Source organism: Opisthorchis viverrini (assembly GCF_000715545.1).
Source record: "Opisthorchis viverrini unplaced genomic scaffold opera_v5_278, whole genome shotgun sequence".
NCBI classification, from domain to species: Eukaryota; Metazoa; Platyhelminthes; class Trematoda; order Opisthorchiida; family Opisthorchiidae; genus Opisthorchis; species Opisthorchis viverrini.
The window spans coordinates 469,775-491,418 of NW_008751938.1; the positions used below are offsets into that span (position 1 = coordinate 469,775).

Here is a 21,644-nt window from a genome sequence, read left to right on the forward strand (position 1 = left end):
AGGCGTGAGATAGAACAATGCTCAGTCGGCAACAAGGGGACATAACTGTTGCATCGAGCTGGTGTTTTTCAGCGCCGCCAACATTCGAATCCAAATGAATGAAAGTAAACACGGTGTAACGAAGTTTGGATAAATGTGAACAACTTTTCACTATTGTTACATATCACACAACCATGATCAGTTTGGGTCCCGCTCAATAATCGACTGGAGTGGATCTTGGCGAAATTCGCGCATGGATAACTACCGAGACCGTCAGCTAGTCCGCAACAAGGATGAAACTGTGTCACTGAGACTAACATCAAAACATGATTCTGTTACACACTATCTGACAAAATCTAATAAATTATCCCGCCAGCCCACAACTCTTCCTGGATATAACACGGTCAACAATTCTTCGACAACCACCTTGGATCAGAACGGTCTTATTAAACGAGAAAAAACGCGTGCACGAAAACGTAAAGCCTACTTGACCTTTCCAAAGTGCAGAAGACCTGTGAACATCGTCTCCAGATCAAAATCTGGCCCATATGACTCCCCAACTCCACCTTCAAACCGGATTCATAATCCCACATTATCGGAACAAACTCGCACCAACTTACACACTGAATCCGAAGTGCAACCTGAGCGTGGCACCCGGGGTTATACTGTCTTAAGTAGACGGGTTTTAACCCAAATACCCAGTGATAAGAACCAACCGTCAAACCGTTACCATGTGTTTAGCTTCAAACAAGTTAAACACCTTGATGAGGTCCTGCAGACTGTGCTCACTGTTTCACCACGTCCTGTAACATGGGATTTTATGGTATATCATCCATCCAGTATTCACACTGAAGCATGTCCGGGGCAGCTTCTGGCTATGACGGATGATTCGTGTGCAACACGGTCATCTAGCGTGGTTCCGGGGAACGCCAGCTGTACTTGTGATCACATCTACTGTGAATCCCTCCCTCGGAGGACTTTCAGAGAAGTTATTACGAGGTGTGGCCACCATCCGCGTGCAGGGCTGGTGAACTGTATGCCCCTCCTATATATCCCTCTGGTTCAACTCATCAGAACCATACGCGATCGTCTCACAGACGAGCAGATAGTGGTACGAGAAGTCCGTCTAAACGGAGGAGCCGCTGGGTGTGTGATTGGTGAGTAGATGATATCTATTTTTATAGCACTTTTGCATGTCCGGTTTCAGTGTGCACCCTCATAGGGTGCTCACAAACTGCGCTAAGTTTGCCTGTAGGACTTTGTGGACTCACTTCAAGCTCAACTGATGATGAACCCTGGTTGTTGTGTCAAATATCTCCATCTCTAACTTTGAAGTTTTCAAACTAAACTTATCGTACTTTAACTAAAATATTGGGTGGATAGATATTTTTAGCTGGGATTTCGAACAGTTCATCCCTTTCACGAAAATATTTCTTACTTCTGCCTTGGTGTCTTGAAGCTGGTGTTTAACTGGAAGGTGACAGGATGATCTGAGGATGATCTACACAAGTGGAACAAATTTATCCAGCTAGTGGTTTGGTAGGCCCACGTTTATGGAAACGCCTGGAAAAACCGCGTGTGTGTAGCCGTATCAACTAAAATTTCGAGAAATCGGAGACGGTCGTCTAGAACTACAAAGTGTTGAAAGCAGAATTTTTCACCGGATTTTCATGAATAAACCAGAATGAGGGAATGCAGTGCTATGCTTCTTAGAAACAAGTTGGCCGATGTTCTGCATGCTCTGAACCATATATATATAATAACACAAATCGATTAGATGGACTCGTATTAAAATATGAAGACTTTAAGTTAAGATGTGGTGGATGATTTTAGAAACATTACCTGATCTTCGTTTGTACAAAGCACGAATGTGCAAGGCCTTTGGCTCTCTGGTGCAACCATAAGGTCTTGATTACATCAGGTACACGTCCGCTGAGATTTCTCAGGAAATCCAGCCGCTCCAAACGGTCGTTGAAATGTTATGCACCTTTCAGTTAGTTGCATTTTGGCTTTCCGTCCATCTTTTACCCATTGAGATTTCGGGGAGCATTAATCCAAGGCATCATACGAATATTATGATGTCTAACGAGTCGGGTAGATCATTTGTACTAAAAACGTATTCCTTCCCTGAGTTCTTGCGGCTTACAAAGGCTCATAGTGGAATTCAAAGACACATGGAAAATTCAGCTGCATAATCAGCACCTATGTTTTCCTTCTGGATGTGATCACTCTCAACATCTGCACGGCATGTGTCTTTTGGATGATTAAGTTATTTCCAACTGAACAATTAACAATAGCACAAACTTAGTTCCAGTGCGGTAAGAGCATTGTGTAGCAGACAAAACTCATTAACCAACCATTCAGGGATCGTTTTGCGAACCACTTATTGTTTTCCAACAGCATGTCCCGCGTGATCATAAAAAATGATACCGTAAATAAAATTGCCTCATAGCGACTACTTCCCGATGTGACCGTCAAAACTGCTTTACAAGTCTATTTTTTAGTAACACCGATGAGCAGCCCTTTCAATCACGCGGGAGCTTGCAAGTTTTCTATAAACAGTGTCCCAATACACACAAGATAGAAACCCCTCTCCATACAATGAATAGAATGAACGTGTTATCTATCCAATCGTTCAGCCTAGAAACACTTTCTCAGATTGGTGTATTTGACACGGGGAGTGATGGCATGACTGTTCAGTGGGGTTTTATGGTGATATCAAAAAACAGTTCCAAAAACTGCCACAGGTGAAGCCATAATGCTGTCATACTATGAGCATAAGTGCAGGTCTACAAAACGGCGCATTGTTTAATACGACAGAAAACTGCTCAAGTGCCCAATAGAGATGTAACCTGTTTGTGAGAAACCGATTGCATGACAATCGCCATACTCGAAGAAAAACTCTGCCCCTGAAAATAAATATTCAAGCAACTTTAGATGAGTGGATATAACAGGAATAACCTCCTACTCCATTGCCCTTTCCATGGGCATGCGTTTCGCCTTAAGCACACCGAAAGGCAGACATTTCTAAGTGGAAAAGTTATTGGCACGCCAACAACACTGACACTTACGTTATGATCACACGCTTTACTTCAGTTAGTTCATTTACTTAATTTGATGCCACATTATGTGACGGTACTATTAGCTGTGACATCGAATCTCGCTGGCCAGAGTGGCGGACCTTAGTATGTCAAAATCGGGGTCACAAGAACATAGCTCTGATTTTATACCTTAGAGCAGAACACATTTCGCAGCAGCCTGTCTCCAAAAGCATCACCAATATAGACTCATTTGTGGTAGTTTCTACCATCTTCAATCACGTAAGCCTGAAAATTCTTCGTGCTTTCCTTTTTTGTAAGCATCTTTCTTTTTCCTCCGGAACCTTTTTGAAAGTCGGAAGGGACAAAAACATCCGCACTGATTTTGGCGGTTTCGACCTAGCAAGATGGATCAAAGCAAAAGTTGAATGTTTTCTTCAAGTGACAGTATAGAGGAGCATTGGAGTCGCAGAGACCTTTAAACTTAGTAGTAAGCGCCATGTTACCCACCAGCATGTTATTATCTGATAAACGGTCTTGTTCAACTTGCGTGGAATTCTTCGTAACTTGGGCCTAGGGTGCTTTTCGGAGTGCAGATTAAAGGAAATTTTGGAGAAGGAAAGACACAGTGCCTGTGAATTGAAAATATATTGATGACGTCCAAGCATGTGGTCCAGCTGGGTCTACAACAGTTTAGTGAGGCCTGGTAAAATCAGGCGAATAATCAGACCAGCCAATACATAAAAGAATACCCCAAGTAGGCCATGGCGCAGCGGAAAGAGAGTCGGGTAACCCAAAGAGTCGTAAAAGTTCATGAGTCTGGTGAGAATTTCTTGATTTGCGAACTTGTATTCATCAATTAAACAGCGCATGCACCTCTGTATTAAACACACGTAGAAACACATCGAACCTTTTTGCGTAATTTAACACAAAACTCCAACTGGAACAAAAAATCACAAGACGGACGACATACAACGGATCACAGATTTCCATCACACTGGTTGAATCTTCTAAGAACTATTTACGAGGCAGAAATTCAGACAAATTTATGATCCTTCCTAGAAGTGCACACTACTAAGAACGCCACGAAGATTTTTCTCCTTTTCGTGCGACCAAATATCGTAATTCGACCAGTACAGTGCTCTGTATTCCGTGAAAGCTTCTAAACTGTATGTTCACCTTTAGGTTTGACTTCCTCTGTAAAGAATCAGAAAATGATAGAAAGCTCAAATGGTTGCAAATGCAGTTGAGTATGGTTAGTTTTAAATTGATTTAATAAAACAAAGGGTTTACTGCAATATTAGATGAGTTTTTTAGACTTGCAGGGAAATATATTCTAAAGTTGGATATCAAAATCAGTTTGAAGTCCCCATAGCATAAAAGGCCTACAAGTACAATGCAGGCTTTGTTCCCGCTAGTTGATAAACACGCCTTTGATGTGTTTCCCGGGAGCTGAACATCTGGTTGGTCGGGTGACGTGATAGCCAGTAGGCTGGAAGAAATGAATAACCAAAAAATTATAAATCACCACTAAATTCAAGCATTCCATTTACATCTCTGGAGCACCTATGCGCTCTGAATTCATGGGCGGTTTGCAGTTTGCCGGCACCATAAAGTTGTCTTTCTGTTTTCAGAAAATGTGGGAGCAAGTAGATATGAGAGTCTTGACAAATTCACCCTTTAAAAAACCACGTATTAAGTATGCGGAGATTCTTCTTACAAAAATAGGAACAAAATTTCCTACCAGTATAGTACATAAATCTGATTATGTGTGAATGATGCAGGATGACCGACCTGCAACAGAATTTTACTGCAAATGTTTCACGTTTCTAACCCCATCGGTGCCATAACTGTAAAACTATAAATCAGAAACAAATGTCAATGTAACGCTGCTTACGACCGATCTGATATATTTCAATGCATATATATATATATATATAAACTCTTAATAACATTCAGAGTCCTTTGAACCAAGGTCGTTAATTCAGACAGTGTGAATTTGCCAGATTGCGAATATTCAGCTGACACAACAAGAGTGCAAGAAGCACTGTCACAAAATGCAAAAAAAAGTACTTAAAAAACAACTGATATATCAGGGGTGACCCATTCCAGGGTGGAAAGTAATGGGTTTTACTTGATCTACAATTGCACAGAAAAAAGCGCACGGGACTCAGGCAGGTAGTTACTTGCCCCAAGGATCTCCTGGGAGGTACAATGCTCTTAAATGTCGCGACAGATTGCAATGAATGAGTGTTCCGAGGCCGAGTAGAACCTAAACTATCGCCTGCTCTACAGCACTTTGAAAGCGGTGTCTATTGGCTATGCGAATGTCAATATCTGGTTCACTAAGCGAGACAAAAGCTAGTGGCAGACATTCATTGTTGATCTATTGGGCAATTATTTGGTGAATCAATGCGAAACTCGAGCGCATATGTGCAAAGTGAGTTAACTGTAAGTACTCGTCTAGTCCAAGATCTCTTTCTGTTTGCTTTAAGCAGACTTGAGCCAATTTTAAAAGTTCAAAAATGTGGAGTCTGTTGAAATGTTAAACAGGAGCCTTGAGAATGGGCCCTTGCTTCTGTATCCTCATGTAATGTGCAGCATCCGCTAAACTTACTTCCACCGCAAAAGCTAACATGAACAACTGTGGGACACGATTTTATCCTAAATCGCGATTAATCACATGGAATATGCATTCAGAACAGTGAAAAAGAGGTTTACTTCACATTGTGAACATCTAGTAAAAAGCGGGCTCTAATTTGACAGACTGGTCTTCATTTTGCCAATGTCTCGAATCCTATGCTACTTTTTGCAGAGGTTACACTGATTGATGCAAATTCCTGAAGACAGAATGAAGAAACATCCCCTTTATAGACTTAGTGCGCCTAATCCTCACTCAAACGTTTCAACTTGATTTACAATAGCCGGGAATTCTTAGGACTTGACGAATTTCCCCCTACCTACCTGAGTGACCGCACTCGTTCAGTTTCATCAGCTGACACCTTTAAAAGCATTGGTATAAATGCACAAGGTGTGAGGCGAAATTCGATCTTTTTAGTACTTTGTGCACAGAAATGCCTTTCAAAGAGTTATTAAAAAGCCATACCTAAGTTATGCCCAGATTACTGAATTGGAAATTTGCTGCAGTGTTATGCAAACCAATCTGGAGCTTAGAAATGAACTCAGACATCTGGCATATTCTTAGCTCAGTCAATCATAGAAATCGGATGATCCCCAAAATTGTGTAAAGATCCTCGTGCTTCTCATATCAGAAGGCCCCAACGATGGATTAGTACACTGGTTCCGCAATATTGTGTTCAGTTGATTCTAACAGAATACATGGTTACAAATGCAATGAGGCAGCAAAGTGTGTGGCCACTGCGATGCAAAATTACATGGCCCAGCCAAACCCCTGAAACAGATCTTGATAAGCAGAGTCGAATGAATATCTGTTTCCGGTCTTAAAATCTTGAGCAGAAAGCTACAATTAGGGAAATAAAAAAATTATTTTTTCATGAAATAAATTTGGGAGTACGAGTTACCATGAATGATGTTTATAGGTTTCGGGGAGAGGACAGAGTACATCAGAGAAGAACAACAAAACCCGGCTGACTAAACATTCGGTAAGCCTACCATTTTATCCTAAACAAATAAAGTTTAAATTTATCTACAAACACTACACAGATCCGTTCAGTTTCACATCACTCTCGTTTTGAACAGTCGTCCGCCTGTCCTGGCGCAATTATTCATGTGAATCCACACCAAAGGGGGGGGAGCACTGGACTCGAGTTTCGCTCTTGTTAGAGCTCATCAGCAGTGCATATCCAATGGCCGTGCCGGGGTTTGAACTCCGGACACCTGACATGCGAGGCGAACGTGTTACCACTATTCCACCAGCGCACGTTGGACGCATCTGAATTCTCACGTCTGAACGGGTGAACGTGTTCTCACTTGAGCGATGTGATTAGTATGCCCGACACATCATCGATACGACGACCCAGTAACTGTCCTGGTTGTGACGATCGATTGGCCCGCTTGTCAGGACTTCCCAGTCAGGTAGCGCCACAGACACAGACCGTTGAATACATAACACTCTCCAGGTTCTAGAGTGAACAGTTCTTTATCCGTTTTTTGGTACCTGTTGATGAATTTCATTCGTTTCGTATTTAGCTGCATTGTAACACGTAAGGTCATTAAAAATGTGCTGCCTCCAAAGCACAGACCTGAACAGAACTAGGTATGCAAGACGATTTATTGAAAAAAAGTTTGGAATTTCCAGTTTCCGACAACCAGTATATTTCGCCACGACACACCTAGGCACTCTTAATGTGATGTTTTTTAAAAATTCTTCAGGTCACTTTAAAAGTCTCTAAATGTACTCGTAAGTTAGTTTACTTTCACGTGGCGCGGCATCTAGGATTTCATTTGGAGTAGTTTGCGAACTCTGCTTTATCACCTGGGTAATTGTCACCGGAGCATATATAAGATGATTTCAAAACAACTCGACGTAAAAGACCATGCGCAATTCTGAAACAGGAAAATATATGTTTTTCGGCCAAAACCAATTTCATCGTGCCATTTTGTCGAGCTCCCTCTTCAATTACGCATTTTTGGGAAATCCGTAGTAATTATAGTCTGGCACTGGGTTTATTTTTTCATTGCTCAGTTGCCCGTATGTTTACTTGCTTTTGAAGCAAACTTACAAGGACTATTTAAACAAAATGCATAGTTTTATGGTACGCTTTTCATTAAACAGTTACTATCCAATGTGGCCGAAACACTTCCATTCAGGGGTGGAAATAAGTAAGAGAACGGTAACGAATTTCCGTCATACTTAACGCCGTTATTTGTATTTTTTTACTTGATTAGTGAATGCCTCGGTTTTCAAAGTACATCCGTAAAAAAAGGTAACCTTATTCTTCATACGTACAAAATCGTAAGTTGTGAGTGTATATGCGACAATGATGTGAATCTTGTGGAACGGCTACCCATGAGTTGACGTGGGTTAATTTGGTGTGTGACGTCATATACAAACATTAGCAATGCTTTAAAAACACTCTGGGTACATAAATGAAGGCAAACCGAATTGAATGATACACAAACTTTAAAAAATCCGTACCTAGTTCCCGTGTGTCACAGAAGAGGCTTGCCTCAGGGTGATCAGGTAAATTAGGGACCTAGAAGCATTCAAAACTAGACCTCCGCGCTCACGGGCTTCAACCAAAATCTAATGCTTTCTAGTTGCTTAAAACGACTGCTCACCCACCACAAAAATTCACGGTCTAAAATTTTATTTAATTTTGGACAGTATTAATAATCATTGCAAGACCAGTTTCCAAAAAATGATCAGCAGCACAAATCTTTTATCACATCAGAAAGTAGTTTATTCTAGTTATAATAGTGTTGAAGCTCTAACATATAGTTTATCCACCTATTTATCTGTTAAACACGGAAATTATCTCAAAATGAGCAGTGTGTGGTGTGGAGAATTGATGTCTGCTTGACACCAGCGCTTACCAGAAGTCCGATACGCTCATGTTGCAAAAAATGCGCTACCTCATTTATCACCATTTCGCAAATGCTACTATTGATACGACAACAGACTTTAAGGGGGAAATAACCTTGCTTTTGGGATTCTGTCAAAAATGTTTAATTCCAATGAATTACCAAAGCTGCCGAGTAACCCACATGAATCCTGGGCGTGCCATCGTGTGCTTGACAAGATCGTGTTCCCTGGCGGAGTTAAACGGAAGAATTAGACCGAATTCCATAAACCAGCACTCATACAACATGCAGTGAAATTCGCCTGCGGGCAGACGTTATTGATTTTACCCAAGCCTGCATGTACCATGCAAACGCATGTCTGTTTGTCGCTCCCAAGAGCTGCCATTCCAGCGTACACGTGAGTTGCTTCTGTCCAGCTGTTTGGAAAATTACTTGGTGATGGATTAAAAGGTAGAATCGCCATGTAGGAGACAATGAGCACTACGAATGCGGCAACGCTCCGGACAACAACTGAGCTAAATGATGCTAACAGGTGTTAACTTTTACGTAACGGAGTACTTGTAGGTGGACATTTAAGGGAAAACTGATCGGGAAACTCCAAGATCACTAGCCAATAACTAACTTAAATGTAGTGAGAAAGTGTAATATAAAACCTGTCATGTGAGGACCTAGCAAATAACAACTCAGGGTAGGGATTTCAGTGGTAACCTTTTTCCTACCAAGGTGTTCCTTACTTGCAGAAGCAACTTTGACACTTACCTTAAAGAACACCGAACGCACCGCTTTATCTTTACCAATTTCCGATAAGGCAGAACAAAGTCTGCAGTTCTATAAGCCTGTCTATTTAGCGAATCAGTTACACTGCTTTGCCCCCGCTGCATTGGGGCAAGTGGGGATAGGAAATCCTCATGGCTGACTGAAGCGGATTGGTTCACATCTGTACTTTCAAGTGCGCGCCTATACAAGTCCTTGGGTACTTTTCAACTTATGTTAAAAGAAGCTGGGTACACAAGATACCAGTCAGGCTTGGACTTAATCATTCCAAACAAGACCATAGAGTCAGCGCCATGCGTTGCAGGTAATCAATCACGATCAATCAATCCACAAAATATGTAAGTAATACATGTACACACAGAAATTCCTGCGTTGGGAAAATCCAGCGCACCGAGAGTTTGGGATGGTCTCAAGATGACGTCGATAGCTTTCCGGTTTACAGTGAACTGAACAAAAATGGTCTTTTTATGGAGAAGTAATCCCTCTCGTAATAGAACGCCATAGTGATGCACGAAACTCAGAAGGTGACTGAGTTTTCAAACTTGTACTCAATGCGCTCGATCGTATGTAGATTAATAATGGTCAGTGCAGAAAAATGACTTTGTTAGCTAAACGTAAATCAGAGAACATCCGGTTGGGTTTGGTGGAGTGGAGTTATTGATCATGAATGGGTCAGTTGAAGTCATGTTGCTGCTTCATTTTTTGAAGGAATTGGTGTAGCTTATGGGATTAAGCAAAAGTGATTATGTGGCAAGTGGTTGCAATTAAACTGAATACGTTCGTCCAGGTCAAGAACAAACTGTAGTTTACGCAGTACTGTTTAGTGAATGTCACGAAAATTCCACTTGTAGGCAAAATACGCTTTGGTATTTATGTAACTGAAATGTTTATTTAAGACAATAATGCTTGTTCGTTTGTGTTTTTATCTGGCACTTTTGCCACAAACGTTCGGCCATCATGGAAAGGGGACATGCTCAGTGCGTCCCAGCATTCGGTATTCTTCAGGCCCATCCATGATTTTAGTGGAGTGCGTGTTTTGATATGTGCGTAGCTGGCCCGTAAGGACCTTCGATTATGATAAGTCGTTTGGCTGGGGTCTTACTGTCAACCTGTATTTGGAATGGTGGATGTCCGTGTGATTTCAGGCTTGGATTCTCCTGCTCCAAACAGTTGCTTGGTGCACTGTGATTCAATGATCAGTGTGTGTTCATTCAAATTGATGCAGCGCGACTGTTTCTGTAGCGTTCATTATCTTTTTACATTAAGGCAGAAAAATCACACGAAGCGATCTCATCCAGCCGCGCAGTTAAATTATTTCCTTCTCATAATTTTCTTGGTCACTGTACTCTACCAGTTTGGTCACTAGTTAAAATTGGCCAATCTCATGCAGATATTTAAAAGTGCGGTTCGTGAGAACCACTGCCTTATTTCTTTCACTGATATTTACTTTTAGACAAAGGTTGGTATATTGACCATTGCAACTACTTGCTTAATGTAAGAACAACAGCGACTTTTATTTATAAAATGTGACGCTCCAGATATGTGGGCGAAGAATGCAGAGTGTATGGAATCCAGCATTGTTTGAAGTACGCGGTGTTTCATATCCCAAAACACTGAAAAATTCCGTTTCCAACTTTCATCTTATGTCAGAAATTGCTTTCGTTACATTTCGATAAAATTGCGTCAAATTGCTTCCAAGGGCAAAGTGAAGAAAGGTGACCGATTATTGTAATTTGTTTTCGTCTGATATGGAAGGCTTAACTTCTGCACCCACCAGACCTAATCTCCCTCCTGAAATAAATTCAGCTAAAGTGAACTATTTTCCTCAAGTTGCTTTAATCGGAACAACTCCGAAGTTTGGCCTAAACTGTTTCTTTCCCCTGACTTGCACTTGCTCCCAGCCAAAAATACACAAGCAATATTTTGCTCACAGGTTTTGTCACACGTAAATACATAATAACAGGCTTTGTGGTGATACCTTAAGGTTGAAGCACACAGAATCAATTACTGTATGCCAACAATGCTCAAATCTAAGTAAGCAGACCTATATGACTTCGGCTATCGATTTCCGGGTACATGTGGCGTGCCGCAAGCATATTCGCATTCTGAGGTTTTATTTTTGATTTTTTATCAAACAGTAAACAAAGGGATTGACCGATGCACCGATTTACCTTGTTGGCGCATGGCTTTCATCAAACGGTGATAAGATACAATGGCGGAGCTAGCCTAGCCAATGCTTTGTTGAAAACACCAGTTCCCTCGGCAGTAGCTCACTGATCATTTACCCAGCTATTCCAAAAGCGTTACTTGCCGGGTCCGCGCCTCTTTTTGGAAAATAATCTTCGAAATTCCTTGGTAAGCACAGTAGTTTATTTTACTCGCGTAGTATTTTGGTAACGTATGTGAAGTAGGAATAAACTTGAAGTAATGCTTCCTCAGGTAAACTACCAGTGTCTAGATGGTATAATGTTAACCGACTATTTCCTACCCTACTCGGTACAGAGTTGTACATCTGTTATTGTTACGGCGCAGACCATGCTTTTTTATAAACATTTTGCGGTGTGGGATTTGCACTCAGCCCAAAGACCGAGTTTTACTGGACTGAACCTCAGTAAACAATCATCCATGCACTGTGCGGTTGTCCGACTTAATTAGGGTCAACGCAAATCGATGCGGCAAAAGGCTTTTATTTGTCGCGTCGGCGTATTTTCCGACACACATTTTTACCGCTTTGACCAAAAAGAACGCATATGGTCATTCTGGTGAATTATACCAAAGCCCAACTGGGACAACTGACCCCGGAGAATACACAGTAAGATGGTAGATTTGGAGTCAGTGTTCAGCGTACGGATAGTTGGAAGTTATCTATCAACTTGTGTGCTGGTCATAGTGAATTCCTGGCCAATAAGTAAATTGAGCACAATCGCTCACATTCAACATCTTGGAGTTCACCAACCACGAGACAGTCATGGATTCAACTGGACCATGTGACTATCAGTTAATGATCGAGAGTCCTAATCAAAGGTTGTCGTTCCTTTTGGAATAGGCAACCTTATTCTGATCGAGCGACTGTACAGGCCCGGCTGTAACTCCTTTAGGCATTCCGAACTAGAGCAACATTATCAAGTGGATCTGGTTAGAGAGCTACATGAATGCTGATGACGATACTTCGCCGGAAGTTGAACGGAAAATAGTTCAAGAATTTGTGTTTTCGTTTTCTAATGCCGTCTGACTTGGCAAAATAAACGCTAGATATCGTTGATGTTAGCAAACTTCGATGATGCCGGAAAATCCATACCAGCAACTGATGACTATGATCGCACACGCAGATCCATCAAACGCGGGATGACCAAGGACGCTGTTGGATTGAGAAGACCTAGGATTTCGCCACAGGCCCCAGCCGCACCCAAGTTTAGTTGATTCGGTCAACCAGACAGAAGAAAACTTTCAGCGCGACATTATGTGAAAAAACAAAACGGCGGTTTATTTGCACCATCGTCTTGAGCTATGATCTTAACACATTAGGGAGCAGTTCAGCTGATTTCCCTTAGCATGGCCCATGAAAGCACCCAACGAGTCTCAATGGAATGTCGACACCGGCCCTCCGTCAACAACAGAAACCCAGCACCATACATCGTTCTTTCAAAGTGGCACCTGGCTCGGCAGGTCTACACCCCGAACACTTTGAAGAAGATGGTGACGTCCTGGTATACAGTCCGACGGCCCTACTGCAGAAGATTTGGGACGAAAACCTAATTCCGGTGGAATGAAGCGCTCTGACAGTGATTCTAGTCTTCAAAAAGGCCGCAAGAACGTAATGTGAAGACTATCGTGGCATCAACCTGATATCCATGGCGATTAAGATGGTTTCTGGCATTATTTCATGTAGCTTGATCGACAGTTGAGAGTAACATACCCGCAAGAATCAAGCTGGATTTCACCCTGGCCGAGTACTCATTGACCATATCTTTAGCTTGAGATAAGTCCTTGAACAGCGCCACACTTTCACATGTCTCTCGCTGGTCGCTTTTTTCGATCTAAAAGCTGCTTGTTGTTCTACCGTCAAAGAATGTCGGTGGTGTCTAGTTATCAGGCAGGTTTCTCCTAAATTTTTATTCCCTCTGAGAGGCATTGTATGCGAACTCGTGAAGCCCACTGAGTTTGAACAAGGCAACCTCCTCTCACCGTTCTCTGTCAGCTTCGTTACTGATGTGCTTCTTGAAGTTTCTATGCTTGGCTCTGAACCCTCGTAGTCGAAATGCTCTCAAGACACAGACAGTGACTGCGTAGATAATATTATCTTCCTTGGTTCGGATCCTACCGAAATACAAACCGTTTTAAATAACCTAAGTACTTCTACCGTGCAGTCTGAGGTACCAGTTGTAAAGTGCCGCTACATGACTAGGTGACATGAAACCTAAACTTCATGCTTACAGACGGGGCAGTTGACGTGGCAGATAAACTTGTTTCTCCGGATACTTGTATGTGTTCCAGTAGGTTGGTTGAAGATGATATTATTCCCATATTTGGAAAGCCAGTGCAGCTTTTGCCCCCACCTATGGCACTGACATTTTGCCTGTCAAGGGTAGAGCATACCCTGCGGCAGTTCAATACATACTACTTTATGGATAAGAAACGTGGTCCATACGCGCACAGGCCGGACGAAACCAGCCAGTGTTTTACCACCGTTGTCTCCAAATCATTGTTCGGGTCTGTTAGGAATATCGGATTAGCGATGCTGAGGTACGCCAGATGGTTCTGGGGAAAAAACAGTCCCCAAATGACCGAATTACTCGCGCTTTGTGAGTTGCGCTATTGAAGACATGTTATCAGCATCCCAGAAGACGGTCCGCCTGGCGGGGTTTGTTCAGCCCAACCTGGTGCTGGGTGGAAACAACAGAGAAATGAACGGTGTATGGCCTGCCAACGAAGTATGAACACATTGCCCGGTAACCTGAGCTGGATCGACAGTTGTTACCTCTGTAGCTGGGAAACTCGGAATTCAACTTAGCAATGGTTGACACTGGCAGACATGGCTTAGTCAGGCAGTCAGTGGCGATCGTGCATCAAATCTATCGCCTCCAATGCCTAGCTGGCCAGTTTTCCCGAGCTAATCGATTGTGTCATCGCCCCGAACGCTTGGCTATATGCTCCACGCTCCTCAATTCTCCGGTGGTCAAAACGATAGCAGCTGGAACCAACATAATATCTATACATGGCTTATATCTGATGAATTGAATGAACTGAATTTTCTGCTAAGATACCCCATCGAATTTCGTTGTTGAAAGTTAAAGATGAATGACCGTGGTTGATTTATTAAGTGTGGTTATGTTAGAGTATTTGTTGCATCATTCAAAAATACACAAATATTTACTTTTTGCCTGCGGTACGCCATCTGGAGCCCAGCTGCTACCGAAATATCCAAAAGTAAGGGGAGATTAGCAACCGCTGGGATGAGATGCATGTTCTTCATTGGTTGAAATGACATTCAGCTTTCGATTTTTCGTTAGATAGAAGCGACTCCTAATCCGACTGTTGTGTGAGAATATGGAATTTAGGTGATATTTGGAGAGGGATCTTGAACTCCCTTAGTCTGCATTTGTAATGAAACAGGAAACCGCAGACGCTTCGAAATAGGTAGGCCAAAAACTATTTACGGCCGATTCTATCAAATTCCTTTTTCAAGGCGTATATTCTTGCGGGTTGTAATTTTGTCTAATGGCGCTGCACAAGAACATTCAGGACCCTTACTGACCGACTGTATGTTCTGCACAGGTCGTTTCCTGCAGGTACAGTGTAGTTCATTATCGGTTAATAATGAATTAAACGTGCTGGACAATTTCGCAAAATAAATTTAATATGGCTAGGGATTATCTTTCATTAGGGCTTAACTGATTCCCGGAAGCTCAAGCCCCATGAGGGGCTACATTTTGATGATGGTCTGTTGTGGAGAATAGCTCTCCGTTAAACATTTTCCCACGCATTTCGACTGTGTACCCAAAGAAATAACAGCAACCTTAATGGGAAAACAGTTGATACGCCTTATTTCGCCTCTTTGTGGTCGAAATGGGTGGGCAGCGCATATAAACCACGTGGCGCTCAGGCATTATTGTGTTAATTTAAAGAGATTGGCGATGCATTATGATCAACCACAACTTGATATATGCTAGTTATCTTAACCGGAGGCAGCATTGAAGGCCCGAGATTACGTGGTGGTCAAGGGACGAAGCTACAGGCCAGGAGGTCCTGCGTCGAAAAGTTTTCACAGACCAATGATTCATTTCATGTATCTGACCGCAACAAAGCTTTTTTTCAATTTCTTGGTTCCTAAACTTAGGGAGGCATTAAGGACGATGGTAAACTAGCAGAGGCGGTGAACGCATTTTCAAGATTTCTGAAGCGTCAATCCAGTCACACCATGGAGGTCTCCTATCCTCACGCAAGATCCGATGATGGTATTAATCATCTGCAGACTAACCTACACACTGGTTACAAGCATCACTCTATTCCCCTTGATAGTTCAGTTATTTGTTCACTAGGGTAATGAAAATAATCCACTATGTCTCATTATGGTGTTCGCGACATCAACCCGCCTTAGTTAGGAATTCAGAGCACAAAAACGGTCACGACTGCCCTGTCTGGGCGGCAAACTTTTGTATTATGACTAGGTGCAAACGGTCCTCTTGTTGTTCAAAAGCAGAAATTCAAATGCTAATCCCAAAGCTCACTGCCGGTTTTATTTTATTTGACTTTAAACAGTAGCCGCAATCATATTTCGCAGAATTTTACTTTAAAAAAGGTTGCGGCTATCGCGCAACACATTAAGGTCATTACAAGGCTCTGAGTAGCTACAGTCAGCATGAAGTCATGAACGCAATGCACTTTCTTTTATCTTGCTGTGACATTCTTCAAATTTCCCTTTTATCCAGCTCGCCCACTGTAAAGTCATATGGAGGTTCTGAGTCTTTTTATTTGCCCGTAAGGACACTTGTCTGAATTGCTCACCATATCGTTTTAGAATTTCTCCACAACCTTACCGATAGGTTCATAACACATAAATATGGTCTCCAAACTCGGAGGATGTCAGAGCATATTGTATCTCGTGCATTTCCACGTGTCCAATTGTTAGTCTAACAACCATTCATCCAGGCAGCCTTAATCGTCAATAACAATCCTGACCTAACTACTTTGGTTACCAAGGCTTTAAAAGCGGAAGAACAAGCGGAAAGAACAACTTGCCATACGAAATCTCTGAACCGGACGTCAACTCCACGTGCTGCATAGATGCGGTCAATCCCGATGGAAGAGTGCTTCTTTTGTTTTCAAAGGCACCGCATATCTCCCTAAGAGGAAACTTACTTCTTACGTCGTCGTCGATGCACCTGTAACGTTGACTACCGTTATATCGATTGATGTCAATAGATAACTATCCCTAGCATATTCAGAATGCGATGCCAAGTGAAACAAGGTGATAGTCCTAGCTTTTCTAAAACATTTCTGACAGTACTGCAAGATAGTTGCCCAATACTGTCGTTTTCATTGTGTCTTTTAGTGTTCTGGCCTCTGGTAAGAGTAGAGATGAACGTTTTTCTTGATTCATTTGGCTACCAACACATAAGTCTAACGACGTACTGATTGGTTAGTTTGTATAAGTTGAAAGTTGCAACTTGTTGTGCACTTTTATAAAAGTTAAACAGGCCCGAGAACGTTCCAGAAGCTTGTTTAATGCAAACAAATAACTGAATTCTTAGTAACCAGTAGCTGGAAACTAGTTGGTGACTTTTACCTCACCCACAGAAAGATACAGTCTTCTGAAATTTGTTCAAAAATGTTTTCTTGTATACGAAGGGCTACTTTACCGAGAGGTGAAGCGACCTCGCAAGCCTGTTGTTAGCTGTTTTTACTGAAATTTTGGCTTGCCAAGTAAGGTAAAATGACACTGCTTGGTTTATCTGCTAGACAAGAAGTAGCTACTAAAGTAAAATTATAACGAGAAATCCCATCTATCATCACTCAAACAGCACATTGCTACCAAACCCTAGTTGGGCCACTAGCAACAGAGCAGTAGCCAATTTGGACTTCAAGCTAATAATTGTAATGCTAACTACGGAATTTAGTTGACTAAAACTTCCCTATCCTTGTGATGGGTCAAGTACACATCTTGCTCTGTGCAAGCCCACCAGGCGGAAGCCCACTGGTTTACAACGGATTGAGCCAAAGGAGTGAAAGTCAAAAAGTTGGTGACTGCTGCGATATCAGAATCTCAATAAATTTGTTACATATTGTGAATGTGAGGCCCCTCAGCAGGCTCTAACCACACAGATGGATGGATGGATGGAAGAAGCTTTTGTACAAAACATACCTACACCTTCTACTGCTACGTAAAACCCAAATGACGAAAACAACAACAAGCATACGGCGGTCAGTTCAACATGACCGATATTTTCTAGTATTATATTTTACCATCACTATGCACTATATGGTCAAATTCCAGTAAAACACGTAGCAACGTGAAGGAAACTAATGATTTTTGTGAATTTAACACTACGATCTTGAGCCCAACAGTGATTTGTTCTGTGCTCAGACTGGGTTAAATGGGAGCGGAGGAACATCGTTAAAAATTCAGTTGACCGAGGAGTCAGTCTAGTGTCAGAACGAGCAAGCGTAAACTAAAAAAGTGTGAATGCGAACGTAAATACAGTTTGAATATTGACGCATTAACAACCTTATTTCGCAGTATCCTTACGAAAACTATATCATTATTTTCATCACTTTATGCAAACTACTTAATGTTCATAAAGTCGCTGGATTCTGTTCATCATAAATGTTCACAGTTGTACGCCAGTGAGTTTTTGTGCCAAGGATTACACAACCATAGTCATACCAAATTAGGTGAAACTCTATTGTTCACTGAAACTGAAAACTTTGAACAATACTTGCGTTTTTTTTCTTTTTCAGAAGATGCCGACGTGGACAGTTACAATGACTTGGATCTAATATTCAGTGTTGATTTATCCAACACCAACACTTTCACCAAAATCAAATCCATCGTGTTTTCCAGCATTTCACAATTCCTGGCCAACACATTTGCCTCCGGAAAGGTTGCATATAGCTGTACCCACAACACATGCTTTCATCTTCCCAATGTCTCTCAGCGATGGGGATGTTCCAAGTGTACAAGGGATATGACATTTTCGGAATCTGCACTGGGTTGCAAATTAAGTCAAGCAAAAAATGGTGCTATTAGCAATCATCATTCAACTTCCACATCAATCGTTTTAAAAAGTGAGCAGATGCCAAAGAAATACGAAAACGATCAGATCCTAACAGACGTGACAGACAAAAAGGAATTACCATCAAAACTCGCTAATCTTCCTGTGGACGACCAGTCCATATCAAATGGTATTCAGAAATCTTCCGAACATGAGCCCTCAAATGATTTGCGTCATTCCACGAACACTCAAAAGGACATGAGCTACAGCTGTACGTGTTCACCCTGTCTACCTACAAGTACTGTGAACTGTCCTGGGTGGGACAGCCTGCTACGCGACGAATCGTACGCAAAGCATTACATACAAAAAATGGTTCGAATCCATAAACAAAGCTCCAAAACTGCCGATTCCTGGTCACTCTTTACTTTGGGGTTTCGCACTCCGGAAGGAGGTAAAACAATCGATTTAAAATTTGTAGACCGCATGCACAGGCAATTCGAATTTACTGTGGATAGTTTCCAAATTGTGTTGGATAGCCTACTAACCTTTCACGAGACCTCTAGACAGCCACTCACTGAGAACTTTTACCCAACTGTTGTGGCTGAATCCGTTTCCGGGGGCTTCACAGAAGCTGTTGGACATCTCCGCAATCGTTTAATTGTAACAGCAAGGCCAGAGGAAATTCGCGGTGGTGGACTACTGAAGTACTGTAAATTGCTGGTGGAGGGATACCGACCACCTGAAGACACAGATGTCCTATCCATGGAAAGATACATGTGTTCACGGTTCTTCATAGACTTTCCAGACATCATTAGTCAACACCATCGACTGGCGTACTACCTCGCAAACCACTTTGAAGACAACGACGCTCTGAAGTCCACCTACCTGCAAGTAAGTTTTATTTTATCTAATAGTTGCTCGAAACATCTAAGCGGTGTATTCAATTATTTTGATTCACTCATGGGTAAAAAACTTCCTTTGATTTTTCGCCAGGCCTAAATCAAAGCTAAAATCCATCAGACGGGATTACACCTATTTCTAGTGACATCAAACTTTACAAGCCGTATCCCGTAAAAACGAGGCGCTATTTTCAATACCGTTAGACTGGGGTAGAGGGAGCATTCTTCACCGAGAAGAATGTTGAAGGTTCAGGTTTTTGTACAGTCCGTCAATGCAGCTATTGATTTTTTCTTTGCTTGGTGACGAAATGTCTGCAAACCGATCGCACCGCTTATCGAATAGATCAACGACATCTGACACCCTCCAGAGAGTTTTTTTTAATTCACAGGCCTTTAATTCTGTTAATGTCACATTTTTTTCACGCAGAGGAAAAGCCTAAATGGAGTTGTCCAACCCGTTTAATGGCACGGATGTCCGTCACAAACAAAGCGAAAGGCGGTCAGTCGAAAACGAGCCTTAAGACTTTAGTCAATGGTTTAGCTACACATAGTTAAAGATATAGTTAGCTAATTATTGTTATCACAAGCGTGTGAAGTTCAGTACCGTCGACGTTCCGAAAAAAATTATTAACTATCTCTTTGCGAAGACCGAAGGTGCCAACGTTCCTCAACGTGTCACATGCCGCACTTGATCTGTGCTGTTCTTTCAGTCTCACAATGGTGAAACCAAAAGCACTAATACAAGCAAGACTTTCCGAAAAAGGAACTCAGGTTTGACAGACGGTATAACAGGTCATCTATTTTCATTATCAAATGGATTTTGTGACTTTTAAATTTGAAATACTGGAAGAACATTATTCACAATGTACCCACATCTGCTTCATGACATGCTTCTAGTTTGCTGAACAGATACGATCCTCCTGGGTTTGTAAATGAAACGTTTTCTGCTGTAATAACAAATAAAGCAACCAAATTTGAAATGACTACATCTAACTAGCAGATACAATGTATTAACTCTGTCAAATGCCAGGACTTTCATTAACCGATCAAATAAGTGTCGTCCCGGGCAAAATTGTGCAATATCCCTTGGGTTTTCACTTGGGAAACCACCTAGCCAAAGCCGTGAGGACTCTTGAGTTTTTCACTAGAGAATGGAAGCGCTCTCAGTTCCGGCTGATACAGTCTTTGAACCGTTCAAATCTGGAGAGCGAGTTTAGATTAATTTAATCCGTCCACCATCTCCTGAAGGGGTGGTTGACATTATTTATTTGTTGTAGGTGTTCTACAGGATCTGTAGTGTTCACGTCACTCTCGGTTAAATAGTCATCCTGCTATCCTGGCCTAATTTTTCTGATGAAACCTCTATTTGGTGTGGACGACTGGTACGCAAGTGATAATGGGTAGCGCAACGCAACGAACAGAACCAGTGTCTGGCCCTCAGTTTTATTTGTTGGCAACGACTGCTCACTGATACAGCGAAAACGCGAATAAAGGCCAGCTTGATCCAGTGGTCGGCATTGTTTAAATAAACGGCGGTTGTGCCCCGTGGGTTGGTTGCTCCAAGCAGGTGCCAAAAGATAGGACCAGCAAATGAATTTAGTACCGGTAACTGAAAAGCATTAATGTGACCCTTTCCTCTGGTTCCTGGAAGAGGTATTTGTTTACCATTATTCATTGAGCTTCTGTACACTCACTGCTTCCTTGACGTCTTCGTAATTTTCAACCGTAAATCACACTCGATAGTTAGTAACAACTTGCGCTTTTGTTTGCTTCTCACTTTCCTAATAATTTAGTTTTGGTTGAAGACAAGCACTTCCATCAAGAACTCACCAGTGAGAAGCCCCCGCCCTCGTTTCATGAGGTGCGCTTACCCACAAACTGGCTATCACCTATCATGTATTGACATCTCTCGCAGAAGCATAACTAGTTCCTCATTTTTTCGCTTGATCAGATTAGAACAGATTAGAGCATATCACAATATAAAGAGGCACAGAGTTGACCAATTAAGCAATGAGCAAAGAGCAGCGAAATCTAAGACAGCGAATGAGCAGGGAATGTGGTTCGCCAGGTAGTTGTCCTTGAACTACAAAACATTTCAAAACATTTTTACTATGCTGCTTAATTTTCAGACTCTCGGAAAGTTCAACGCATACTGTAAAATGCGACGTCCCAAACAGCAGTAAATACTCAAAACGTAACGGAAAGTAGTCATTTTTTCAGATTTCTAGAGGATGTTT

General features: G+C 41.9%; 1 protein-coding gene across 1 annotated transcript in view; it reads left to right on the plus strand.

Moving 5' to 3' along the window:
• Positions 1–47: 47 nt before the first annotated feature.
• The window catches only part of T265_09495 (hypothetical protein), a gene marked incomplete at both ends in the record, with an annotated part of 57,121 nt that continues 35,524 nt past the window's right edge, over positions 48–21,644 (plus strand). Inside the window, 2 exons of the mRNA XM_009175577.1 lie at positions 48–1,136; positions 18,255–19,399. Coding sequence (XP_009173841.1) covers positions 233–1,136; positions 18,255–19,399 — 2,049 coding nt within the window. The remainder of the gene's footprint in view (positions 1,137–18,254; positions 19,400–21,644) is intronic.